General features: G+C 36.8%; 1 protein-coding gene across 2 annotated transcripts in view; it reads left to right on the top strand.

Moving 5' to 3' along the window:
* The window catches only part of PRKN (parkin RBR E3 ubiquitin protein ligase), a 728,786-nt gene that overhangs the window by 231,755 nt on the left and 473,215 nt on the right, over positions 1–23,816 (top strand). For both annotated transcript variants that reach the window (XM_057406909.1, XM_057406908.1), the window contains exon 3: positions 17,129–17,369. In XM_057406909.1, coding sequence (XP_057262892.1) covers positions 17,129–17,369 — 241 coding nt within the window. The remainder of the gene's footprint in view (positions 1–17,128; positions 17,370–23,816) is intronic.

Raw genomic sequence — 23,816 nt, 5'->3', positions numbered from 1 at the left:
GGAGAAAGAATAACTTGTGTCAAGGAGAACAAAAAATGAAATAAATGTTGCTATACATAAACCAAGATATGAAAAAAACAGATAGGATCCCTTCTATCGAAGTGTCTCGATTCCAGTCTGAAATAATATTAGCATTGGACAAGTGATAGGAAAAAGTTTGTGTATGGGACGGCTGCAGCAGGAGGAAATAGTGCCTGCAGACAGCAGTGTGACAGACCCAACACTTGTGTCCTCAGATTGGATCATGCTACCAAGAAAATGATTAGGAGATTATTATATGTATGCTGTGTGTTGGTAGACTGCTCGATGTATGCTGGGTAAATCTGGCCCGCTGCTTTACCTTGTTTCACTTTTCTGTATCATCTGGATATAAGACACATCCTGTTCAGCTCCAGGAGGTAGTTAGACTTTGTTCTGACATGACTTCAGACTCAGTAGAGGCGTACGCAGACAAAAGAACGGCAAAGTCAGCTGACATTACCGTAAAAGTAAATGTAATTCATGGTGCAATACATCTTTGTGGTGACTACAGCTGCCCTTGTGTATACAGACAAGCATATAGAATGCATCAGCTTACCCCTGGGCTAAAGTCATGTATCCTCAACAAAATGATGCATTCCATGGACGTGATTTTAGTTTTGAGGCTGGAGGAGGGGCTTCTGCCCAGGTATGACATTCATTCCCACCCAGTGATTGCTAAATCCCCCTAGCATAAAGCAGTGTCTAATAGCTCAGGGATTTACCGGACTTTCTAAACTACATATATTATGCATCAGCACAAGGCTAGATTATTGCATTCTTTAATCTTCTACGGGTTTTTTGTGTATTTAGTATTCATTAACTGGTTATAGATAACCCCATGAGATCTTGTATTGGTTTTGGGAAAGTCACAGCAAGCATAAGGAAGTGCAATTATTCATTGTGTGACACAGGAAAAATATATAAAAACATCACATTGTGGAGCATGGTGTCATAATTAGAGAACTGGCAAACACCTGACATACCAAATTAAGATGCCCAGCTGTTACAATGAAAAGTGCAATCAGTCACTAATATCCCTAAAAATATCTTTTAAAAAAGCAGTAGGCCCTCCTGTTTCCTCTTCAGCTACTGTTGAAGATAAATTACAGCTTTGCTGACATTGGACTATAATTTTTAGGCTTGTTTTCTAAGGAAGTGCAGTTTATTGTTATCTCATTACCTTCATGTAATGCCTGTTCAACTGCCTGTCTGCTCTCCTGTTAACTTTCTAAACTGATGGGCAATATCAGCCACACTTGACAGGAAGCTAAAAATCTCAGGGATTAAATGCAAATTCATATTTATTTTTTTTTTTTTTGGTAGAGGAGAAAGAAACGTGTCCCCAGTGAGGAGAGGACAGGCAGAGCTCAGCTGCCATCCACTCCGTCTGGCAGCAGGATCAGCTGGTCAGCCTGTGTAGCTCAGAGGCAGCCACAGCATGTTCTGCCAACTGGTGGGGTCAGAGGATGGGTGAGTGAGCTCAGAGGAACGCAGCAAGATCTGTGGATGTGATTGACCTGTTATTGCGAAAGACAAGTGGAGAAAGCCATCACAGGAATGCACAGGGAAATCATAGTTATTAAAGTAGGATCAGTGGGATGTGGAACTAAAATCTTTAGGAAATCAGGTTTTAGTCATTCTTTTCTTCATGGCACAGGTTGGTTTAATTGTTGGTTTGTGGTATTTTAAAAGCAATTCCTTCATAATTGAAGTTCTCAAAAAGATGTGAGAGAAAAAAGTAATCATTTCTATGTAAATAGAGCTATAGTTCAAAACAAGATTTTATTTCTGTATTATTCTGAAGGTTCTCATGGTGGTTTGAGTTTAGCCAACTGTATGTTGTCTCATTTGTTTATTCTGGGTATGTGGAGATATGACCCTTTTTGCTACTAATGAAGTTTGTGATTTGTATGTTAATCTACATTCAATTCCATACCAATCTGGTAACAGCTGGTAAAAGAACATCCTTCTAAATGTGACCAATTAGCAAATAAATATCATAAATAGCCCAGATAACTATGATGCAGCAAAACCCAGCTTTTTCTTATGTCCGGCAAAGTATCTTAAATGATCCTTTTTTCAGATCTCTTTAATATCCCAAGTAAAACAGATGAAGTTGCAATTGCCACTGTCTTAAACACAAACAGGAAAGTGTCCATCATAGCTGTTCCCCTAAATAAGCTATTTTTACTGTCCTTCATTCAAACATTAAAAACATTCTTGCCTCTCTGTTCTCAGTGAGGGACAGCCAAGTAATGTAGAAGGAAAGGAAGACATTATTTCTGTCAAGTTTCATTTGTCTTGGAATAAAGAAGGAACAATGCGCTATAACCTGGTAAGGTTCAGAGGAAAACTAGATTTTTAGATCTCCTTGTAGATAGTCCACATGGTTTATGATATAACCTTTAACACAGCCAGACTGCTGTTTCCTACAGAATAGTTAGGGGTTTGTAAAGGTCAGCTCTTCATTTTTGTCCAACTTGCTGCACAATTATTTTATTTCCAGGAGATATTTTTTACGCAGTATTTAAGTCTCAAGATAAACACATAGAAGGTTTGGAACAGCCAATTAAAGAACATCTCTGAAATGTAAGTTAACTTGCTCACCATAACACACGTCTTTTTCATAGAATCAGAAAGTTTTGGGTTGGAAAGGACCTTAAGATCATCTAGTTCCAAACCTCCTGCCACGGGAAAGGACACCTCACACTTGATCTGTTTTCTTCTTTTACATTATTAACACCTCACCTAGGAAGAAAAGTATTTATCAAATCTGCCAACCTATCCTGTAGGCGTCCTGTCAGATATAGGAATAGTTAAAAAAGAATGCCAGGAATAAATATAAATAGCATAACAGGAAAGAGATTTCACACAGTACTGTTTTTAAGAGAAATCTATCTACTTACCTGTCTGCTGACCTTCTAACCTGCAAACACACATCCTGCAACCTCCCTGCACCTTGAGACAAGGCAGCTACAGATAAATAAAATATAAATTTCTGTGAATAACAGCCTTCATCTTATACCTGGCATTTTCACTGTGTGCTTCCTTATTATTTAAGAGTGAATAATCATTCTATGATTCCTTCACCTTCTGTGTGCCACTGATTACTATATAGCCCTCCCTGTCTCTGGAATCTTTCATTCAAGGGTAAACACTAACAAATCATCAGCTTTTCTCCAGCGTTATCTTGATATGCCACAAGTCTGCCACTTTTCTGCTGAGTGGGATCAAGTCAAAACATGTTCCTAAACCCCAGCAGTGCTCATATATGTATTGCCTGTGTGAGAAGACATCATGACAAGGTGGGGATCCATGATGATGGATCCTTAGCAGCCGAGAACCTGGTTGGGGCAGCTTAGGTATAGTCTGTCTCTACATTTCTGAATTTCATTATGGATTCATCTAAAAGAAGCATTTCATCTCTTTAGTGCTACTGTGTCTGTGATATTCAAACAAGATTCTGTCTCTGAGAGGCAGGAGCAACCTGATGCACATGCATACCTATAAATCAAACAACTACATGGCACAAGACTCCAGACACTTGCCCATGAATTTAATTTCATTTGAAACTTATCTCCTTGTTCTCTCTTAAGAGAATGTTTTCATTTATGGTTATTGTGATTTTTTTCTTCTCAGGAGTCAGAAATGGGGAACATTGGAGCCTCCTCCTCTTTAGCATGGAAATCATTATATATTCAAACTTTTATCACTGCTGCATTTCACTTTGTTCTGGAACTCTGTCACTGTGTGGTGGCCTTGGAGTGTTGTGAGTCTTTTCATGTGACATTTATCTGTACAAATTGAGGATCCTGTCCAGATATATTCAAACCTTGGTTGCTGTCCAGGTTTAGCAGCAGAAAACAGATGGTATTTTTTCAGAATGTTTTCTTCCCCACAGTCCTAGATGTTTGAAACAAGCCTTCAGACTGAAAAGTTTTCAGCATATTATGGGCTTAAGGAGGTTGAGCAAGTCTCTCCGGCAAAACATTCGGGATTTGGAATCTTTACTAAATATATTTTATTGTCAACACAAGCATCTTATCACTGAATTGGGTATTTAGTAAACAAGAAAAACATAAACAAACAAACAAACTCACCTCCCCCTTCCTCGTCTGAAGTTCCCTTATTATGCTTGGTTATGCTCGGTCCCTCCTGGTCTCTTTGATGAGGCAATGGTCAGAGCAGGCAATTGAAGTGTGTAATGGTTTCTGTCTGACACGCCTTCCTAGTTTTCCTTTGCCTTTCCTTCTTTCTTGGTGTCCCTGCCTGGCATAGGTCACCTGTGGGCTTCAGTCCCTGAGAGGTGTCCCTCCCTGGTGTGGGGTGCTCATGGGTTGTAGTCCATCAGGGGTCTCCTCACCCTGGCATGGCTTACCTGCGGGCTGAATTCCCCAGTGAATAACTCCTTTTGCAATGGGGAACTTCCTTCAAAGCTGTGTTTCCACCACCGGCTCCAGAGGTGGCTGGGCTCAGTTGTGACTGGAGAAGGCAGCTCATGGCATCTTCCTGCAGAGGTCCTCACCAGAGGTCCCACTACCTAACCCTGCCATGTGTGTCCCACCTGACAAGACTGAAAGCCCAAGCTCTGTGCTGTAACTGTGTTTTGATAATGTGCATTCTCTTTCAAGCTTGATGAACATATCAGGAAGAAACCAAGTCCTTTGTTAAATCTTAATTTTCTCTTCTTAGAAATATTTGGCAATGGAAGCATTTCTTGGGAATAGGTTTATATGCACATTCATGTGGGCATACACGCATGCTTTCCTCCTTTGTCACTATCAGGCACAGTGGAACCGTTACGTCTGTTTCTGTTATTTGGAGTTCTGCAGGGTCATGACATATCCTTCAGCCTTACTTTTTATTTCCTCATTGATGGAGGTGCAGCCACAGTCAAGTGTAAAATGATATTCATGTACTTCTGCCAAGAAAGGAAAAAAACAGAAAAAAAACAAAACAAGATAAAGTTTTTTCTGGTAAGACTGAAATCAGAACGAGTTTGCTTTTGCTAAAAGATTGATGAAGAGTCATTCACTGCTTGCAGGAGAAAACATTTGTGAAAACAATTGATATTGGAAGCTTTTGATAAGACATGCAAAACAAATTCATTTTCATATTTATTGCTTGCTGGGAAATAGATGGGCAGCTTCTGCATGATGAGGTCATGAAATATGAGATTGGTTCAGGCAAATTCATTACTTTTGGATTGTTTTTTTTCTTTCTGTTTTGATATTAGTTTGCCTTTTCCCAAATTTATATAATGTAATTTTGCTGTCATCTTTTATAAAATACTTGCGTGCCCATCTGGTATGAGAGTAGTCATAAAAATATCTTTCAGATCAAAGAGGGCCTAAGTTACCACACTAAGAATAAGTATTTGTAAACCAGCTCAGTAAGATCAATCCTCTTTTATGGATTTGTGTTAGATTGCATCAACTGGTGCCAGGGCAGTCTGCCCTATTTAGTTCTTTTGAAATCCATTAAATAGACCTTAAGGGTTTAAATCAATAAAAGGAATTACTTATGAAGGTATTCTGCAATATTCTTGTAGAATTCTTGTGTCCTGTGGGACTTGATTTTATGTCTGATTTAAACAAACAGGAAAATAAATACAAACTGCAAAAGCAGGGGAAGAAGAGGGCTTCATGAAGTGAAGGTGCATCATCCATTAAGATTGCACCACACTGTATTACTGTTCAGTCTAGACTTTAGCAGTACAGATGCTGTCACTAGTACTAGAGACAACTTTTCTATAAGAGGAGAGACTGAAAAGACTCAAACTGTTTACATGAGAGAGAAAATCAGTAAGGACATAATAAACATATATAACATAATAGCTACAGAATGACTGTAGACTAGAAATTTTCATTCAGATGTTTTGTGTTTGTGATGTAGTGGGAATGTGTAGTATGAGTGCTGTAATTTGAGGACAAATATCATTCCAGCTACCATGTGGACAGGCCCACTGGAAAAGAATGCAGTAGGATTTCCTAGAGGTTTTGCATTTGTGTTATAACTCTGTGTATGTGTGTACAAATAATAAAAATACCTTGACAGATTAGGAAATAAATGGATCCTCACACTAATATTACAGGTGTTAGGTAAAAAGGCTTTCCATTGGCAGATTTTGCTGTAACTGCCTTCTGCAGAGTTTCTTGCAATTTTCCCTTGAAGCAATTGATAGTTAGCAAGATGGACTCTTACTCTGTCACCCAGTGTGTGAGCCAGTGTAGCAATTCCTCTCTTCTCATCATATCACTGTTACAAAGCACACCAGTTATTTAATTGAAATTCATGTCATAATCCTCCTTGCTGCCCCAAAAAGTCTGTCTACATATAATATTGTAGTATTCTTTAAAAGTACAAAAACAGTGATAAGCAATAGTATATAAAATAAAAATGATTGTTTCTTACAACTAAAAGCACTATAGAGTGAAAATCATTGCACTTACTTTGATAGGGAAGGTTTTAGAAAATTCTGTTTTGTGGCTTGGAGGGAGAAGACCTCTCACAGGATGTTAGGAATTTATGTAAGTAATTAGTGATGTTTTGCTGGATACTAGATTAAATTTTGGCTCAGTGTCTGCCTGGAGACCCGTAACAAGTGGTGTCTCTCAGGGATCGGTGTTGGGACCGGTCTTGTTCAACATCTTTGCCAGTGACATGGACAGTGGGATTGAGTGCGCCCGCAGCAAGTTTGCTGATGACACCAAGCTGTGTGGTTGGGGTGATACCCTAGAGGGAAGGAATGCCATCCAGAGGGACCTTGACGTGCTTGTGAGGTGGGCTGATGCCAACCTCATGAAGTTTAATCATGCCAAGTGCAAGGTCCTACACCTGGGTCGGAGCAATCCCAGGCACAGCTACAGGTTGGGCAGAGGAGAGATTCAGAGCAGCCCTGCAGAGAAGGACTTGGGGGTGTTGGTTCATGAGAAAATGAACACAATTTTTATGAGTGCCTTGTGGCTGTATCTTTAAAGGTGATAAATGGCAACAATTTTGTATATAAAAACTTTCAACATAAACATAAACTGTTGCTAATTAATACAGAAAAGAAAATCAGGTACAATTAATATGGTTATGCTTAATTAATACATATGATTTGCCTTACCAGTTGTCTTAATTTTGCAGTGAGTTTTGCATGTTCCTTTTGCAGAGTTGTGTTAGTATATTACATGTATGCATAGGTGACCACAGACAGTTGAATGTCCAGGTTCAAGACTGACCATTGAGCTGTGCTCATGTCCCTTTCTTAATCGCCTTATGAACTAACATGTCAGATTAAATCTTCCAGATAGTTTAACTCTTGGGGACATGGAGAAATAGGGAAAATACATAATTTTGTGTTGAGGGAGGCACATGCTGGCAAACCCCTGCTGCTTTGTGATCAGTTGCCTGCCTGTGGTCAAAGTGCATATGCAGTCAAGGTACTGCTGATGACATCAGAGGAACAAGATAGTATGTGACTTGTTGGCCAGGCAAGAGACTGTAAGTGCACGTAGAGCAATGACAGTGGACATGTCTTGTGTGGCCCCAAACCAGTTCTGGTCTGTTTGCTACTGGCTGATAAGAGAAGAGGAGTCATGAACTGTGTGGGTCTGCAGTACAGGTACTGTACCTGGTGTATCCTTGGATGTGTTTCTTGTTCATCTTTATGCTAGAGGGTTAACAAGTTACCAAGTAAACCCACACAGAATGCCCAGTAGGCTTTATTTATGGCTGCTCTCACAGCAGCTGCCCAAACTGATACATAGATGCATGCAGTGGGGTAAGTAGAAGACTGAAGTGCTCTTTGATTGGGATGTATATCAGATGCTGGTCATAAAGCATGAAAAAGACATCTGTGAATGACTAGTTGAAGTAATTGAAATAAATATTTATAGCTGTTAAACTTTTGATGCATTAGGCAATAAATTTGTATGGAAGTTCACTTTCCATGATGGAGTATTAACTATGTGTAGGAATTCTTTTAGAAGTCTATAAAAGAAGGAAATTTCCCAAATTCCTTTCTGCAGCCCTACAGCTGCAAATGTAGTCCCCCCATCAGCATGAGGGTCCACTGAACTCTTCAGGGCATTTTCAGAGTTCTGCTATATCTCATTTATGTCCTAGCATCTATTATGTGTCACTTTGAGGCTGCTTCCTCACATAACCTGTTCTTCACATGCTCGCTAATGCTTAATGTATGTGTTAAGTAAAGACGGAACGGTGACCAGACTGGCAGCTTCTACCTGGGTGAGAAAAGTTAAGGAATTTAAAGAGAATTAAAAATTAAATCTCATGTTAATCAATCAACATACAGTCCGCAGTCCTGAGGCCTCACTGCAGACTGCTAACAGTGGTGGCTTATGAGACCTATTAAGAGCTTAATACCTTTTCTCACATTTTAACCCAGACAAAATGTATTCAAAATATACTTAATTCAAGTACTTTAGAGCATACACTTTTTACTTGTGCTTTTTTTTGGTGTGGCTTGAGAAGAAATCAGAGAAATGGAAAATATGATTAATTCCTGGATGTTCTCTTATTTTATGTTTACAGCTGGAGATAATATGTTTAGAGGGAGTAAGTTCTGTCAGTGGTTTCAGTGCAGAAGATGAAATAATAATGGGGTGCACTCAACTGCATTTAGAAGGCAAGCAAACAGTCAAACATACCTGTATTCATTTTTCATAAATCAGTATTATAAACTTTTCATTGATCTTTTACTTTCTATACAGAGATAATAAATTGCAATTTTATAGGTTGTTCTTAGTGCACAGTGTATGAAATTACAAGGAAAAAACTGTTCATTTACTGAGGAAAAAAGTTGCATGTGAATTTAGTGTTTGAGTATTTCTCTTCCATTTTATGTCAGCATGATATATTCTTAATGTCACTATTGAGATCCTGATAGCTTTGTAAACATAGCATTAAAGTTTGCCTGCAGTTTTGCAGATCATTATGTGAAGTTTTTAAGGGAATACCAATAATTAAGCAGGTATTTTAATGTTGCAAACTATCTCATATGCTGCCAATAAAACATTTTTATTTAGTTTAAAGAGTAATTCATCTTTTGGTAATTTGTGCTAGAAGGCCTACATCCAGGTAATGTTATCATATTAATCATGTTGTAGTATTAGTAATGCCACTTGGAAATATGTGTATAACATTGCTAAGGTCTTAGATTGTGTACAAAAAATAATAACCCTGCAAAGTAGCTAAATAAGAATTATGTCTGCAATCCCTCCACTGAGCTAGAAATTAACATTAAAGTTTTGTGTCTTACAATATGAAAAAGATGAAAATGTAGCATAATATGATTTGTAAGTGGAGGAAGAGGGGGAATTCTGACTTACTTTAAATTTAGTGTAAGAAAGTTTAAATACTATTGGTTGAATACATTTCCACTTCCAGCAAGTTATTAACTCATTAAGAGACTAGTCAGTATAAAATTGTAAGTCTGCTAATTCGCTTTAAAGAGTATCATTCATAGCAGAACCTTTGTAATATATGACCTATTCTGTTGTGCTATAAATCAGAGAATTTTATTTTCATAAAGGCTAATCAAGGCATCCTGCTACACAGAGGGACATTAGCTGCAGCAGCTATAGTAAGTCACACAGTATCTACTCATTGCTTCTTGTCCAATTTCCATTGTTCTCTTTGCTGAAAAAAAATGGAATCTTAATTTGAATGTGTATGTATTACCCTTTTTGTATGGCATGACATAAAAAAGTACCCAGTTAAGTAGCAGGCAGCTCTTGTAGTAAGTATATCATGTTCCACGTAAGAATTCAAGGCAGTGTTAAGATTTATGGTTTTAAGTAAATGTCTGAGGACCTTACAAAGTGTAGATGAATTTTCTCCCTCACACCTGGCACTTGCATATGGGACAGTCTTTACAGAGCTCTTCAGAAAGTTCAGTCTCACAGGAAGAGAAAATATATAGCATTTTATACCAGTATTACACCTGTGCTTGCTGTTTGCTCTAATCCTGAATTATCAGTTAGCAAACACAATTTACCATCTTATGGATCATGTAAGATTCACATCGAAATGCACTATCCTGCATTCTGAGCTGATGTATGATGCAGAGTTAGAAGGCACCTGTTAGCTAGCCTGAACTAACCACTCCATGAAACCCACTTAGAAATCTTTTGCTTATTCTCTCTTATAGTCAGTCATCATACACCACACAATCACTAATTTAATGAAACAGATACTTTTTCTAGTGCATTATTGAAACTGTAGCTGCAGTTAATAACTTTACTATTCACATTATTATTTGAATAGATTTGAAGGAATTCTTCCTAAAATAATTTTGTTTTAATAAATGACTTCTTAATTTTCCAGATGGAAGAGAGTTGAAAAAATATAGTGTGTTCATTTCATACCTGTAAGGCTCTGCAGTTTCTAACCTTTAGAAAATTTCTGCAGATACGTTGTAATTACAAATTCTTGTCCTTTATATAGATATAATGGATCTGATTATCTTTTCAAAAGGAGAAAATCTGAGCATCTTGGCAGTTTCTAGCCTATTTTATTTGTGTAGCAGGAAACATGAATTAATAGCAATGAAAATCATTGGCAGAGATACCCTGACACTCAAACAGAGTTGCAGTGGAGTTACTGTTTTTTAATAACTTGCTATTTGTTCCTGTTCCCCAGGAGGGCAGTGACTGAGGGATGTCTTGAGGAATAGGTGTGCTATGGGCTGGTGGTTTTCTGGGATCACTGCAGTCAATGGTATAATGAAAATCCTGTCATAAATTTCTTATATTGGTATTTGGGGTGCAAAGCTCCACAAAAGTGCTCTTGCAGCTGAAAACTAGACTGAGAACTGGAGGAGTCTCATGAAGAGATCATCCAGACAAGTATACCTGTTTTTAAAAGAAACTTTCACTGTGAAGTTTACTGATTATCTTCAGTTCAAAATTATGATCTTCATAACACCCAGTGAGGCAGCATAAGATCTTGCCACCTCCAACAGCAGAAGGTGGTAAGGAAACCCACAGGTCACATACTTCTCCAGTGGCTCCCATCTCAGTGCCACACTTTTTATAAGCTTCATCTCCTCCCAAAACGTCTGTAAGTAACAAAACTCTCAGACTTTGCTCCAGGTTTGTTCAGAAGTTACTCTGACCTGAATAAATAGTTTGAGACTTGGCACTCTTCAGTTAGCCGTGGACTTCCTAATGGGATAACAAAAAGATATAGAAACACGATTAAAAATTTAAAGAGGATGCGAAGGAGGAAGTGGAGATTAAACACCCCCTCATAATGCAATGAAGCTGCCATGAATGTCGCTTATCTGGGAAACTATAAGTTTATATTGCTGATTATTGTGTCCACCTTTATTACCTGTTATTGCAGAAGTTTTAACCGTATCACCGTATGAATGTTGTATCCTTATTTTAAAGTTGTTTTGAAGATATATTCAATATCTGCTTAAAACAAGGCAATTTATTATATCCCAACATCTTAATACTCTAAAGACCTGCCTCCCATCCACTGGTGTTTGCTGCTGGTTGTGTTAAAATTTTGTAATTCTGTCACTTTATTTGTGTCTGGTTGCTTTAAGCTTCACTGTTATCTGCTGAACTGAAAACTGAGAACTCCCATGGACTCATACCGTCATTTGCTGCAGTAGTCTGTCTTTGGAACTCTAATAGTAGTCCTTAAAATGATACTAGGGTTTACATTTAGAAAGCAATGAATCCTTTTTCATGGAACATTTTTTGTATCTTTCCTTTTATTCTATTTCTTTGGCACAGTCACTATTTAAACTATTGCAAGTACTGAATAGGAAGAGATTATAAAAATCAGGGTAAAATATTCTGCCAAGTGAAGGGTTTTCTTGCCTATTCATCACATTTTTTTGAATATCTGGTATATTCAATAATACATCTATTTTTCCTTCTATTTCTAGATGTTGCTTAGCACCCACAATAGTCTGAATACTAGACAAGTTCCGTAATGTATAACTCTGAAAATGTTGAAAAGGTGAACTGAAGTCAAATATTAGCTGTATTCTACAGCATTATAAAAAAGCAAATAGTTTCTGACTGCTGTACTCTAACTGCTAAGTGGTCTGCCTAATTTAGGCCCGGTGGTGTGCTTTTTTGCTTTACCCATGTGGAGCAATATTTATCTCAATGCCACTCAGCAGCCAAAATTCACACAAATGGATGGTGGTATCAGGGTGCTGATTTGCTTCATAATTTTAACAGTGGATAATTTTCCCTTCAGATTTACCTGTGCCATGACCTGTGGAAGAGTCTCTGAGCCCAAAAGCTTATTTGGGTTTTCTTTCTGTATTAGCTGGTTAAAAGTCAAGTTTTCTTGCAAATATTGCTTCCCATTTCTTAGACCGTCATGGCTTAACCGAATGTTAATACCATGTCTGTATTTTTTTTTTTTTGTACTTTTAGGTAATATCTACTTTCAATTTCAGTGATGTTTCAGCTTTTCCTTCCTATATAATAAAGGATATTTTTCTGTTCCTGCTTTCTTCGGCTTGCTTTTTTGAGTCATTGGTCTGTGAACAGGGAATGAAAATTGTGTTGTTCTTCCAGTTGATTTTCTTTCTGTGTCTGCTGCTTTTGAGACTTGGTCTCTGTCCTTGGATTGTAAGAGAGTTACAGCAGTAATAGAGGTTTGGTGTTTCTTCTGGGAACTCCTCATGTTGCTTTTTTTTTTTTTTTTCTTAGAAATTCACCTTCTTTAATATTTCTTTAGACTATCCATGGAAAAAGACTTTTCCTGTTAGTAAAAAGCTGCTCATGGAAAAAGACTTCTCCATGGATAGTGGGTGTGCCATCTGCACTTTTACATGGGTCCTATTGGTTTGAAGAGGTGTATGGTGCCGTAGGTACTCTGGAGAGCTTTTTTATTATTTCATTAATTATGAAGATTAATAAGACAAAAGTGTTCCACTTCTTTTCCCATCTGATATTGAAATACAGTTAAGAAAAAGCCTAACTGGAAAGCCAACATTTTCATTCTTGTTGATCATTCCTAGAAGTTTAAAATACCTTTTCTGGAGCATTTGTCTCGTGTGAATCTCTTTCTGAGTGTCATCAGGCAGTCTATTATCTGCTTAATCTAAATAAGCAGCAATTAGACAAACTGTTATTGTTTCCACTCTATAGGCCTCAGGGCTTCATGGGCAAAGATGTGGCTCTCCAGATAATAGGAATAGTTAGAACTGGATCTTAGGTAGTAGAATGTGAAAAATTGCTCTTGAGATGATAGGCGATAGAAAAAAACAAACACCTAAAAAATCCCAACTGGTGGTTAACATGGAATGAAAATATTTCAAATTCCGTTTCAAGAGAAAATATCACAAGAAATTATCTTTTTACATTCAAATCCATATCCTCAAATTCAAACTATTCTCTGCTGTAGTGTTTCTTTAAATAAAATGTTTCAAAATAAAGTGCATTGCATATCAGAAAATATGATTTCTCAAGTGGGCTTTATGTTTGTTGGATGGAGAACACTCAGTATTGGCATATCAAAATGAGTTGTCAAGAAGATATCAAGCAGAAATAAGTCAGAACAAGAGTATTTCAGTTACTGAAACAGAGTCATCTTCTCCCTCTTCACAGTTTAGCTCAGTCTTCCAAAGTGACCTTTCAGTTAGCTCACTGCTAGCAGAACCAAAGGATATTCATACACTCATAGAATAGTTAGGGTTGGAAAGGATCTTAAGATCATCTAGTTCCAACCCCCCTGCCATGGGTGGGAATGCCCCACCCTAGACCATGACATGGTCACACCATGACTTGGTGACACCCAAGTCTTCATCCAAACTGTCCTTGATCACTGCCAGGGATATTGTGTTTTTCATTCAGGATGTGCTGACTCAGCCTTGTGAAATTCAAGGTCAGAATTCAGAAAAAAAAAAAAAAAAGAAATGAAGAGCCTTGAATGAAAAAAAGTTTTAATTTCATCTGCCATGAATTCATTGTTCCAAGTCAGCCAAAACTCATTCTCCCTAAAGACCCAGTCCCTAATACTGGGTTTCATCAAGTCTGGATCTTCTCAGCTCCCTTTGGTCCAGTGCAAGGACATACTTCCTAACCTACACTATGTACTTGCAGTATTTCCCTTTGGAATATGGATCACAGGAATTAACTTGGATCAACAGCTAAGACAGTAAAATGTCTCTAGAATAATTAATAATAGATATTCTCAAAAGAAGTGTTTCCTGAGGCAAAAAAAAAATACCTGAAGAAATTGAAAGTGACGCTGACATAAACAATTGTATTTAGATTTGTTACAGTAGTAACCTAAGGCACAACCTAAACATTTACAGAAATAGCTTGAATTCTACCTTTTTTTTCTCAGAGAAAAAAGCTGCAGATCTAGCTGACCTACCGTCTACAAAGTATAGTCTGCTATAAAACATTAATCACCCTAATTCCATATCAAATATACGCAGTGTACAAATCAAATATGTTGTTCAGTTTTCCAAGCTGCCATCTTTAAAAAGTTATCCTGGGATCTTCTAATTAAGCTTTTCTGTGTCTATAATCTACATTATCATCACCAGTAGTGATGTTTAATGTTCTGAAGCTTGTTCCTGGTTTTGATAAAGAGATACAAGAAAGCAGAGATAAAACACATTCATCTGCTCTTTTAAAATTAAACTTCTATTAAGTGAAATCCAGGAATATGTTATTTCTATCATCATCTGGATGTATAATTGCCCATAGTGCAAATTTCATATCTTCTTTCAAAATACGTGATTCTTGACATGATTGTAGAGAGAATAGTAGATAAGATGGGGCTCTGTTTTGTCAGCCCTCCCTTTGTTCCTAAGCTAGCCACATGCTCTCCAGCCTGCAAAAAAAAGAATTGGAAAGGAACCTGTACATTTTAAGAACTGATCTATTTAAACCATACATCTAACTGTGGACAACAGTCAAGATCAAGCAAGAGTGGTTGAAAAAGGTTGTTTTTTTTTGTGAGGGCATTTTGTTTGATTTAAGCAGCCCTTGCTATCCCTCTTATTCTCTCTTTCTCACCATCCCCTTAATGTGTGTGTAGCACAGCATCAAGCTGCGAACTGTATCAGGGAACTGATGCGAAGGTTAAAAAGAAACAAACTGAGATGCATAGTAGATGGTGACGAAAAATGAAGGGCAGAAGAGGGGCTGCTTAAGCAAGCAAAACTGCCAGAAGAGATGCTTGTTAAAACATGGCTTGATGGACAGTTGATCAGGGGTTTCCAAGGTTGTGAGTTATACATATATACCTGTTTCCCTTTGTAATTCTAGCTGTACAGGGCAAATCACTTTTGAGTTCCTCATTTACCTAAGTTATTAATTTTATTATTAATATATTTTAGGTTATTACCTTCTCAATGGTATGCAGTGTTCTCAGTTGGAGAAGTTTTAGAGTGACAGCCGTGTTTTGGATTTTGTATTAGTGAAGGAAATTATTGAGCTATTTAAATGGATCTTGTTAAAATATTATGGGCAACAAGTTGTACAGAATGAAATGAGACCTTTAATATAAACAAAATATATTAAACTTGAAATCTAATAACTGCTTTGTCTGAATATTAAGAGTGCAGTGTCCTTGCACTGACAAATCTGCCTGATTACTGCTTCACTAAGAAAAAAACTGTGTTATTAAAAATTCCATTTAAAAACCAAAGCCAAAACATATTTTTGTTTTTTTAAAACTGCAATGCATAAGACACAAAGGGTGGAGGGGGAAGCATTAGAAAGAGAATGGAATGTAACCACTTTAAAATATGAGACCAGAGGAGAAGAAGTGGTTAAAGAGAGAGAAAGGGGTAATAACAAGAGTATAAACAGCACTAAAATATCTGTAAATTAATCTTTTTCAATTAAAAGTGCATATAGTAATTGCAAATACAAACTGAATGTTTTGAACATTGCATAGATGCTGAGACAAATGCTTCTGAATTGTCTTTCTGTTCCTCCCAAATGTAATTGACAGTCCTCCTTGACATTTCAGGGCAGATATGTCCAACATAATGATGCTGCAAAGAGTTTTCTTGAAGGAAATTTAAACAACTTCTTTGTCTGTAGGTTGATGTTTGCACGTGGCTCATTCATGACACTGGAGAACTAGGTGTGGATCTGCTGGAGGTATCACCCCCAAAAGAACAGTTTTTGTTGCATGGTGTTGTGGAAGGATCAGTAATGAAAGCCTTGAAAGCCCTTCATTAATTATAAACCATCCAAAGTCTCTGTAGTTTCTAGTTCTGAGGCAATATTTTGGTTCCATAGTCTGAATTATGAAAATGGTGAACAAAATGTGAATTCTATCTTGATTTATGATGGATAAACCTTTCATAAGGTACTTATTCAGCCTGCTTTTTTCTTAGACACAAGGTCTGGTAAGACTGTCTAATGCTACTGATTCTAATTGAAAAAGGAAGTTATTTACATATACATGACAACTCTTGGGTTATAATGGGTAGGAAACCTTCTGTTTTACCACCGAAGACTATAGCAGTCATGAGATCTTCTACAAGCTTTCTCTAATTCTGAAGTGAGTAGTTAAATATCACCTCTGGAAAGAACAGGAAACGCAACATAGTGAGTGTGCATCTAAAGCCAGACTCAGATTGAAAATTACATTAGGGACAGGAAATAAGTATCCATCTTCATTGGTAGCATCATCTTCCCTGTTTCTGTTTAAAAGATGCATTGGGGTAGCTTGCTCATGAGCTCTCTGTGATTGTCAAATTTGACCCTAAATTGCTACAGCAAAGAGTGTGTATCAGCATTATCTGTGTAAATGCCTGTTAGGTGTTGAATATTCTTAGCACTTGGTTTAGTAGTGCTCCCTCTGGAGTTTTTACTTTGTGCCAATAAACTAGACTTAGAGACGTTGGCTCTGGTCCACCATTTCCTTGTTAAATGCTTAGAATTTGTAAGTGTTGTAACCCTTTTGCCAATGCAAGTAATCCCAATTCCAGCAATTTACAGTTGTCACTTTGTTTTAAGCTGCGTTACTGCACACTGACATTCTACACAAAATGGCTTGGATACCATTTAACACATACCAAACTGGAGATAGAGGGATTTCGTCCCTTATGTCATAATTAATTATTTATTGAGATTTTGCTTTCATGTTGCAGAACTGTGACCTGGCCCAGCAGAGTATCATTCATATTGTTCAGAGTCCACAGAAGAACAGTCCAAACAAGGATGAGACAGGAAACAGCTGTGCTGGAGGTATTCTAAAAGCCTTGGAAAAAGAAACTGAAAGTCTAACTCGCATAGACCTCAGTACCAGCATCCTCCCATCACTCTCTGCAGGACTGGCTGTTATTCTGGATAATACAAAACCCAGCATTTCTCTTCCCTCTGAAAAATCAGGTAAATTTCTGATTTGGTACATTCCAATACATAGACCTGAATATTTTTCTGTTGCTTTTGTAGAGTGAACAGTTCTAAACCACAGGGGGGAAAAAAAAAAAGAAAAAAGAAAAAAGAAAAGAAACCAACCAATCAGCCAAACCAGCATATGGTTTATTTTAGGTATTAAACAAAAAATGCAATTTTATTAAGAGGGATAAGCACCTGATGTGTCTTCTAACAAAATAATTTTACTTTGTGGATAAACAGAGTAATAATATTTTTAATATTTTATACTATTATTTATAGTAGTTATTTTAATATTTTTACAAATTTTTAGAAGCTGGCAAAACCCCCAGAAGTCTGTGGGAAGGCAAAACAAAGTCTCTATAAAATTTCCATTACAGAAGTTTCCTTAACTAGAATGTTGAGCATCTAATGCATTGCAGATTTGCTTTATTCTTAATCTGTTGTGATGTTTTCATACCCGTACATTTTGTAAGAAAGTATTTCTATACAATAGATTTATTATTTATAAAAACATAGATGGCACAAATTATGATGATGATTCATACTACAGATTTTAGTAGTTCTTCATCCACCCAATTATTGCTGAGAATTATCTTCTTTTCATCATGAAAAATCATCTGAGACACAAGTTACTGTAAATGGATTGTGCTGTAATATTTGAAATTGTTCATGAGAGAGAAGCTGAAGTCAGAAGGAAATTAAGAACTTTTTAGCTATTACATGAATCTTCTCAGAGTAACTCCCTCCTCACACAGTCAAGCTAATCCTGACAACTGTGCTTCTCCCCAGTAAAGAGACCTCATTCTGTGCAATACCAGATTCTGTTGTGAATTATCATAATGGTATATCAGATATGTATTTTTTGAAAGAACAGTACACAAATACCCTTTATATACAATACAGAAGTTAATACAAACATATAGGTTCAGAACACAGAGCACAATTTGTGAATATGACAGAGATAACTCTTGTGACTAACCTGACCACGGAAATCATGCTTAACAAAATGGCTGCTAAAACCGTTAACGTAACTCATGCAGAAAATATACAATTTGTAGGAGGGTCACAGAAGTATTCCACAACTGACTTGATCAACCTCTTACTGCCAACTAATGATGAATGAGTACAGTTTAGGAACAAATTAGTACCCAGCTTAATGATCCACATCTCCCAATCTGAATGAATAATGAGGTAAGGGAGGTAAATGCTGATTTAAATCTAGAGATGTTAAACTAAAGGCAGGGTTTCAGGCTGAGCTTATTATTGAAACCAAGGCAGTGGTTTGACTTTTTTAGTGCTACTACTTGTTTATCTTTTCACTACTGCACGGCCAGGTTGGATGGGGCTTTGAGCAATCTGCTCTAGTGGAAGGTATCCGTGTACATGGCAGGGGGGGTTGGAACTAAATGATCTTTAAGGTCCCATACAACCCAAACCATTCTATGGTTCTATGATATGTACAGGGCTTTAATGGTTGCACTTGACTTTACAAAATAGTTTACACATGTGGAAGGCCTTTTAAAATTTGTCATGTGATACATTTTTCCACAGACTACAAACTCTGTGAAGCCAAGTACACAGTGATAGGTGTCTTCTATTGCAGCAAATATTTTCGTGGCAGAGTGACAGCTTTGGAAAAAAAATGTATTGAGAGTATATGTGCATAAGTGTTGTCCTTGATTAAGTTAAACATATTTTTTTATCATAACAAAAAAAAGAAAAGCCAATCTAATGACTGACAGTTCCACCTGGGATGATGTTAGTAACAAGTACTTTTTAAAGGCCTGTTATCTTTTCCTTGTCTCTTTTTGACTCTCACTATGAAAACTCGTCCTTGGATCTGTTCAGTCCCACCACTTTTGTTCAATATAGAGGATTTTGATGTTTTTATTATTAAGGTTAGAGGCAGGTTAGTTTGTAGTCAGAGTTCACTGAGTTAAGAGTAGTCTGGATTAAAAATAGTCCATCCAGAATAAAAGAAAAAAAAAATAAATCCAGAGATCAGTTTTCCAGTAAACTTTACCGTATAGTGTGGATTTTCTTTTGCACAGCTGAATATTAGTGGGAATGAGTGGCTGAAGTTTTCATATGCCACTAATGCTGCTTGAAATTATACCTGTCAAGCTATTGTCTTAGAAGGTGGATAGTTGTTGTGGTGATGAGTGTACAGTAGAAACCTATGCAGTTGAAGCAAATATGATCTTTTTTTTTCTGTGTGTGAGAGGTTGCAAACAATGAGTAGAGGACAAATTTAAACATACAATTTAGAGTCAGAGTATTCATTCATTATTATTTAGTCTAACATGTTGCACAGCTATTCCATAACTGTAGCAGTAAATATTTGATCTCTTTCTGAAGTCCAAGTTTTTCCTGTTTGTTACCAGAGGATGCTGCTCCTGTGTCCCTGCCCTGCTTTTATTTTATTTGTCCTCCTTTGAATTCTGAGGAAAAATGTTTGTGGTAACTTTTGCATCACAAAATGTTCTCCCAGAAGGTTTTGCACCATTTGACTGCAAAAGTAACATCATTGAAGTATTGAGTTGAATGCTTGAAGGTCAAACTGTAGAATTTTACCAGACAATCCAGGAGACAGACAGCTTTTGACACTTGCATAACAAAATCTGGAATATCATGCACCATTTTAATGTCTAAGTTTCAAGAAAGCTGCTGAAAAAAAATGTTAGAAGGTGCAGGAGAAGATTCACAAGAATTGTGCAAAAGTGCAGTTCATGATTGGCTTATGTATGTTGTTGTAAACTTGTGACATTTATGGGAGTGGAGATCTTACAAACTTTCAGGATTTAAGCTTTCATTATCTAGAAGCTGAAAGCCAGCAAATATAAATATAACACACAGAGATTTTAATTTGCCAGGAAATCAACCACTGACACATGTTATCCGGGCTTGTAAGAATTATCTGTATTTGGCCATTGGAAAGTAAATATAGGACATTTTTCTGAAACAACTGTCCAGCAAAAAAGGTTGGACTATGACCTAGAAGTAGTGTGGACTATGCTAGGCAGGAGATCAGACTACAGAATCACATTGCTTCCTTCTCTAAATGTATTTATCAATGTCCTGGGTTCAGCAGTAGCAGTCGTGTTTCTCCTTCAGCTACTGCTGAACCCAGGACAATCAAATATCAATGTCAAGCAAATCTGTGATCTAAAAAAAGTATATATGTAGTTTGACAGTAGTTTGATGGCATTTGTTTTCTGTAAGCTAATAATAACGTTGTTTGTTTATGTATTTAATTTCCAGTTTAATCCATTATCAGATGCTTTAGTTTTTTTTATCTGAATTGATTAGATGTGGTCATGATTACCTTACATCTTTTTCTTTATAGCTTTTAAAAAGGGCTTTTCTGTTGAGTTTGCTAGAATATCCTGGTGTTCTTTAGCTAGCCTTTTAAAAATGCTTGTGTGCAAGTTGCCGCTATCTTGTTACCTTTCCATGTTTTTCTTTTCTTAGAAGAGGAAATAAGGTACTGGTATACATTGACTTTGGTGTGCCAAGCTATAAATTCTAGCAAAAAGAGGGATTGACTCTTTTCCACCTAGTTAGGAAATGCTCTACTGAAACTTTATATATGTTAAAACCACCTGTACTTACAAATAGCACAACTATGAATTAGGGAAGGTAAAATTGTCATTACCAAAACCTCAATGCTTAAAAGTATAAAGTGATAAGCTGGTTCCCAGTCTATATCTGATATGTGAAAGACAGGCAAAAACTTTTAGAAGGAAAAGCCACAATTTAGGGTTTGGGTACTCAAAACTGTTCATACTTCCAAGAGAAGCTCTGATGAATTAAAAAATCCAGCAAATTAATTTAATTGGGGATATTGCAGACATTGTACGAACACTTTTTGAAAAGTGTTCTGTTGACTGTGTGTTAAAATTCCTGTGCTCTGTAATTGATATTACATTTTATTATGATTCTTTTAATGAAAAAGCCTAAAAGAATGAGACTTTTTGTGTCAGGTGTGTTTGAAGTAATTTAGTTTTCTAAACTTGTGAAGTATTTTAAAATTATTTCACAGTTTTGTAAAACTTAAAATGTCAAATTAATTACAGATAGGGCAATGGTATGGTTTGCATCTCTCCCTCCCTGTTTTTATGTGGTGTTAGGCTCAGTACCCTTACCCAGTACCAAGCTGAGTAAAACTGCAGCTTTTTTTCATCACCTTTTTGAGACTGCCATCAAAACGTGAACACTGATAGATAAAAATGGCCTGCAGCACTGCAAGAACATCTCTGCTGATACACCGATACATGAAGCTCTGTAAGTGTTCAGCAACTGCACCAGACATACCTAAGACAACAATGAAGTTATTTTTCTCATCACCTAATTTTCCTTTGCTGCATCACAAAATGAGATATCTAAGAATTTACTATTCCCTTAGAAAAGATTCTTAAGATTTCTCTGCTATCATTTGGGTGCATTTTTACATGGGAAATGAATCAGTAAAAGGCTTTGTTTCCCTTGGCATCTGTACAAATAATTTGTGGATTAATTCCCCTGTGACAGAAGTGCATGAGGGAGCACTGCACACTGTCCAGGGATTTCAAGGCTTTTTCAGAATGTGGGTCATTTTTTAATTCTCCACACATAAGGGAAAATATCCCTTAGAAACAGTTCTCCTTCCCTGAAAATATTTCTTTCCTGAAGAATCAATCAGTGATGCTGCAAGTAAGTTACTTATGAATTTGAGAGACAGCTACGCTTTTGTTCCTGTTTAGCTGTGGCATCTTCATCTTGAATTGACCGAATGTTGACTAGATTGGGAGTTGAGCTCAGTGATCCCTTCCAACTTGAATATTCTATGATTCTATTCTGTAAATTAATTAATTAAATGCACTTTAGGTCCACAATATTGTAAATCAGTAGTCTAAGGTGGGGGGAAGGGGAGAAGGGAATCAGTATTCTGTGCAATTTGCATTTAGTATTTAGGACATTTTCCCAGAGTTATCAACATTTTGTTCTAAAACCAAATTATCAGAGTACTTACACTGACCTTTCTTAAATGTCTTGATTTAGTACCTGATTTAATAGTGGTTGCATGGTTCTTATGGTAGTTCTTTTTTGACAGACATTTATGTGAATAAGATTCAGATTGCTGTACAAGGAAAAGTGATAAATATCTTAATATGCAACCAGTGTATTGTTTGAGTAGACACGCTCAAATGTCAAGCTAGGTTACTATGGTATTTTCAGATTTCATGCATTGACAGTTTACTTTTCTATTAGGATTAAACCACTTTTAATTTAAATGAAAATGCATTATGTAGCACTCTGTGATTTAGTCTACATCTGATTCAGATTTTTTATAATGCATTATTTTACAACCTTTTAAATATGAAATGCACTATCAATTTGAGAATCAGTCTGCATCCAGAAAAAGGAAGGTACTAATTTAGCTTTTTTAGAAAAGCAGAATAAAGTAACAGCTCAGCAACAATATACTAGTCCTGAGTTTGGCAAATACTTTCTAGGAAGGGTGGCTTCATTACTCACTGTGTAAATTTGCTGTATATAAAAATTCTGTTTTAAACTTTAAAACAAAATTTCTTCACAAACTCCTGAAACAAAATAAAACCCCCGCAGTAACAGCTTTCTGTGCAAATTGTTAGCTCCTGCACATTGCTAATCATTTTCACTATGCATCGATTACATACATACACAAAACTGTTAGACAAAACTGTTAGAGCTTTTAACCTAAATTTGCTGTGAGTGTGCAATACGACAGAGCTCTTGCCATGTTGGTTGTGCTGATGCATTGTAGTGACAGAAATTGTGTTGATCAGGCCTTAGAGCTCTTTGACAGGAGAAACTGGTACAGAACCAGTCTTGTCCTCTTTCTTCTTCATTTTCCCTTTTCTTGCTTGATATTTTCATACTACCTGCCCCATCCCAAAAGGAGATCACCATGACCAATGGTGATCTAGCATTAACCTATAATTTCCAGTCCACCAGTAAACCCTAACTGCCACATCTATACCCCCTCCAGGGAGGTATTAAAATACCACTTCTCTTGGCAGCCTGTTCATGTCAGTGTATGTTAAATTATCCCTTTGGATTAGTTGCCTTAGCTTCATAGGTTATGTATGTTTAGAGGTAAGGGAAGGCATGTCAACAATGCTTCCCATTAGAAGTGATTCATAGTATGACAGTATTTCTGAAACAATGCTCTGCTTTTCGATGCACTCGACAAAAAGAGGTTTTCTGGATACAAGTCACATTTCAGTCGCAAAAAAGCTATTATATAAGATAAAAACAATTGTCCATCTAAGTCCAGTTCTCTTCCTCTTTTACTACTTACCTGGTTTGTATCCAGTATTTCAATAGAAAGAAAGCACTCTTATTATATAATGTTATATTTAGAGGAGTATTCATTTTTGCAAGCAATCACCTCTGCCTCATTATCCTTCATGTCTG

The sequence above is a fragment of the Pezoporus wallicus genome, unplaced genomic scaffold (assembly GCF_028554395.1).
Source record: "Pezoporus wallicus isolate ANWC-B61680 ecotype Strahan unplaced genomic scaffold, APGP_CSIRO_Pwel_v1 scaffold_6362, whole genome shotgun sequence".
Lineage (NCBI taxonomy): Eukaryota > Metazoa > Chordata > Aves > Psittaciformes > Psittacidae > Pezoporus > Pezoporus wallicus.
The sequence above is the reverse complement of the archived record's forward strand: the minus strand, read 5'-3'. Positions and strand labels throughout refer to the sequence as shown.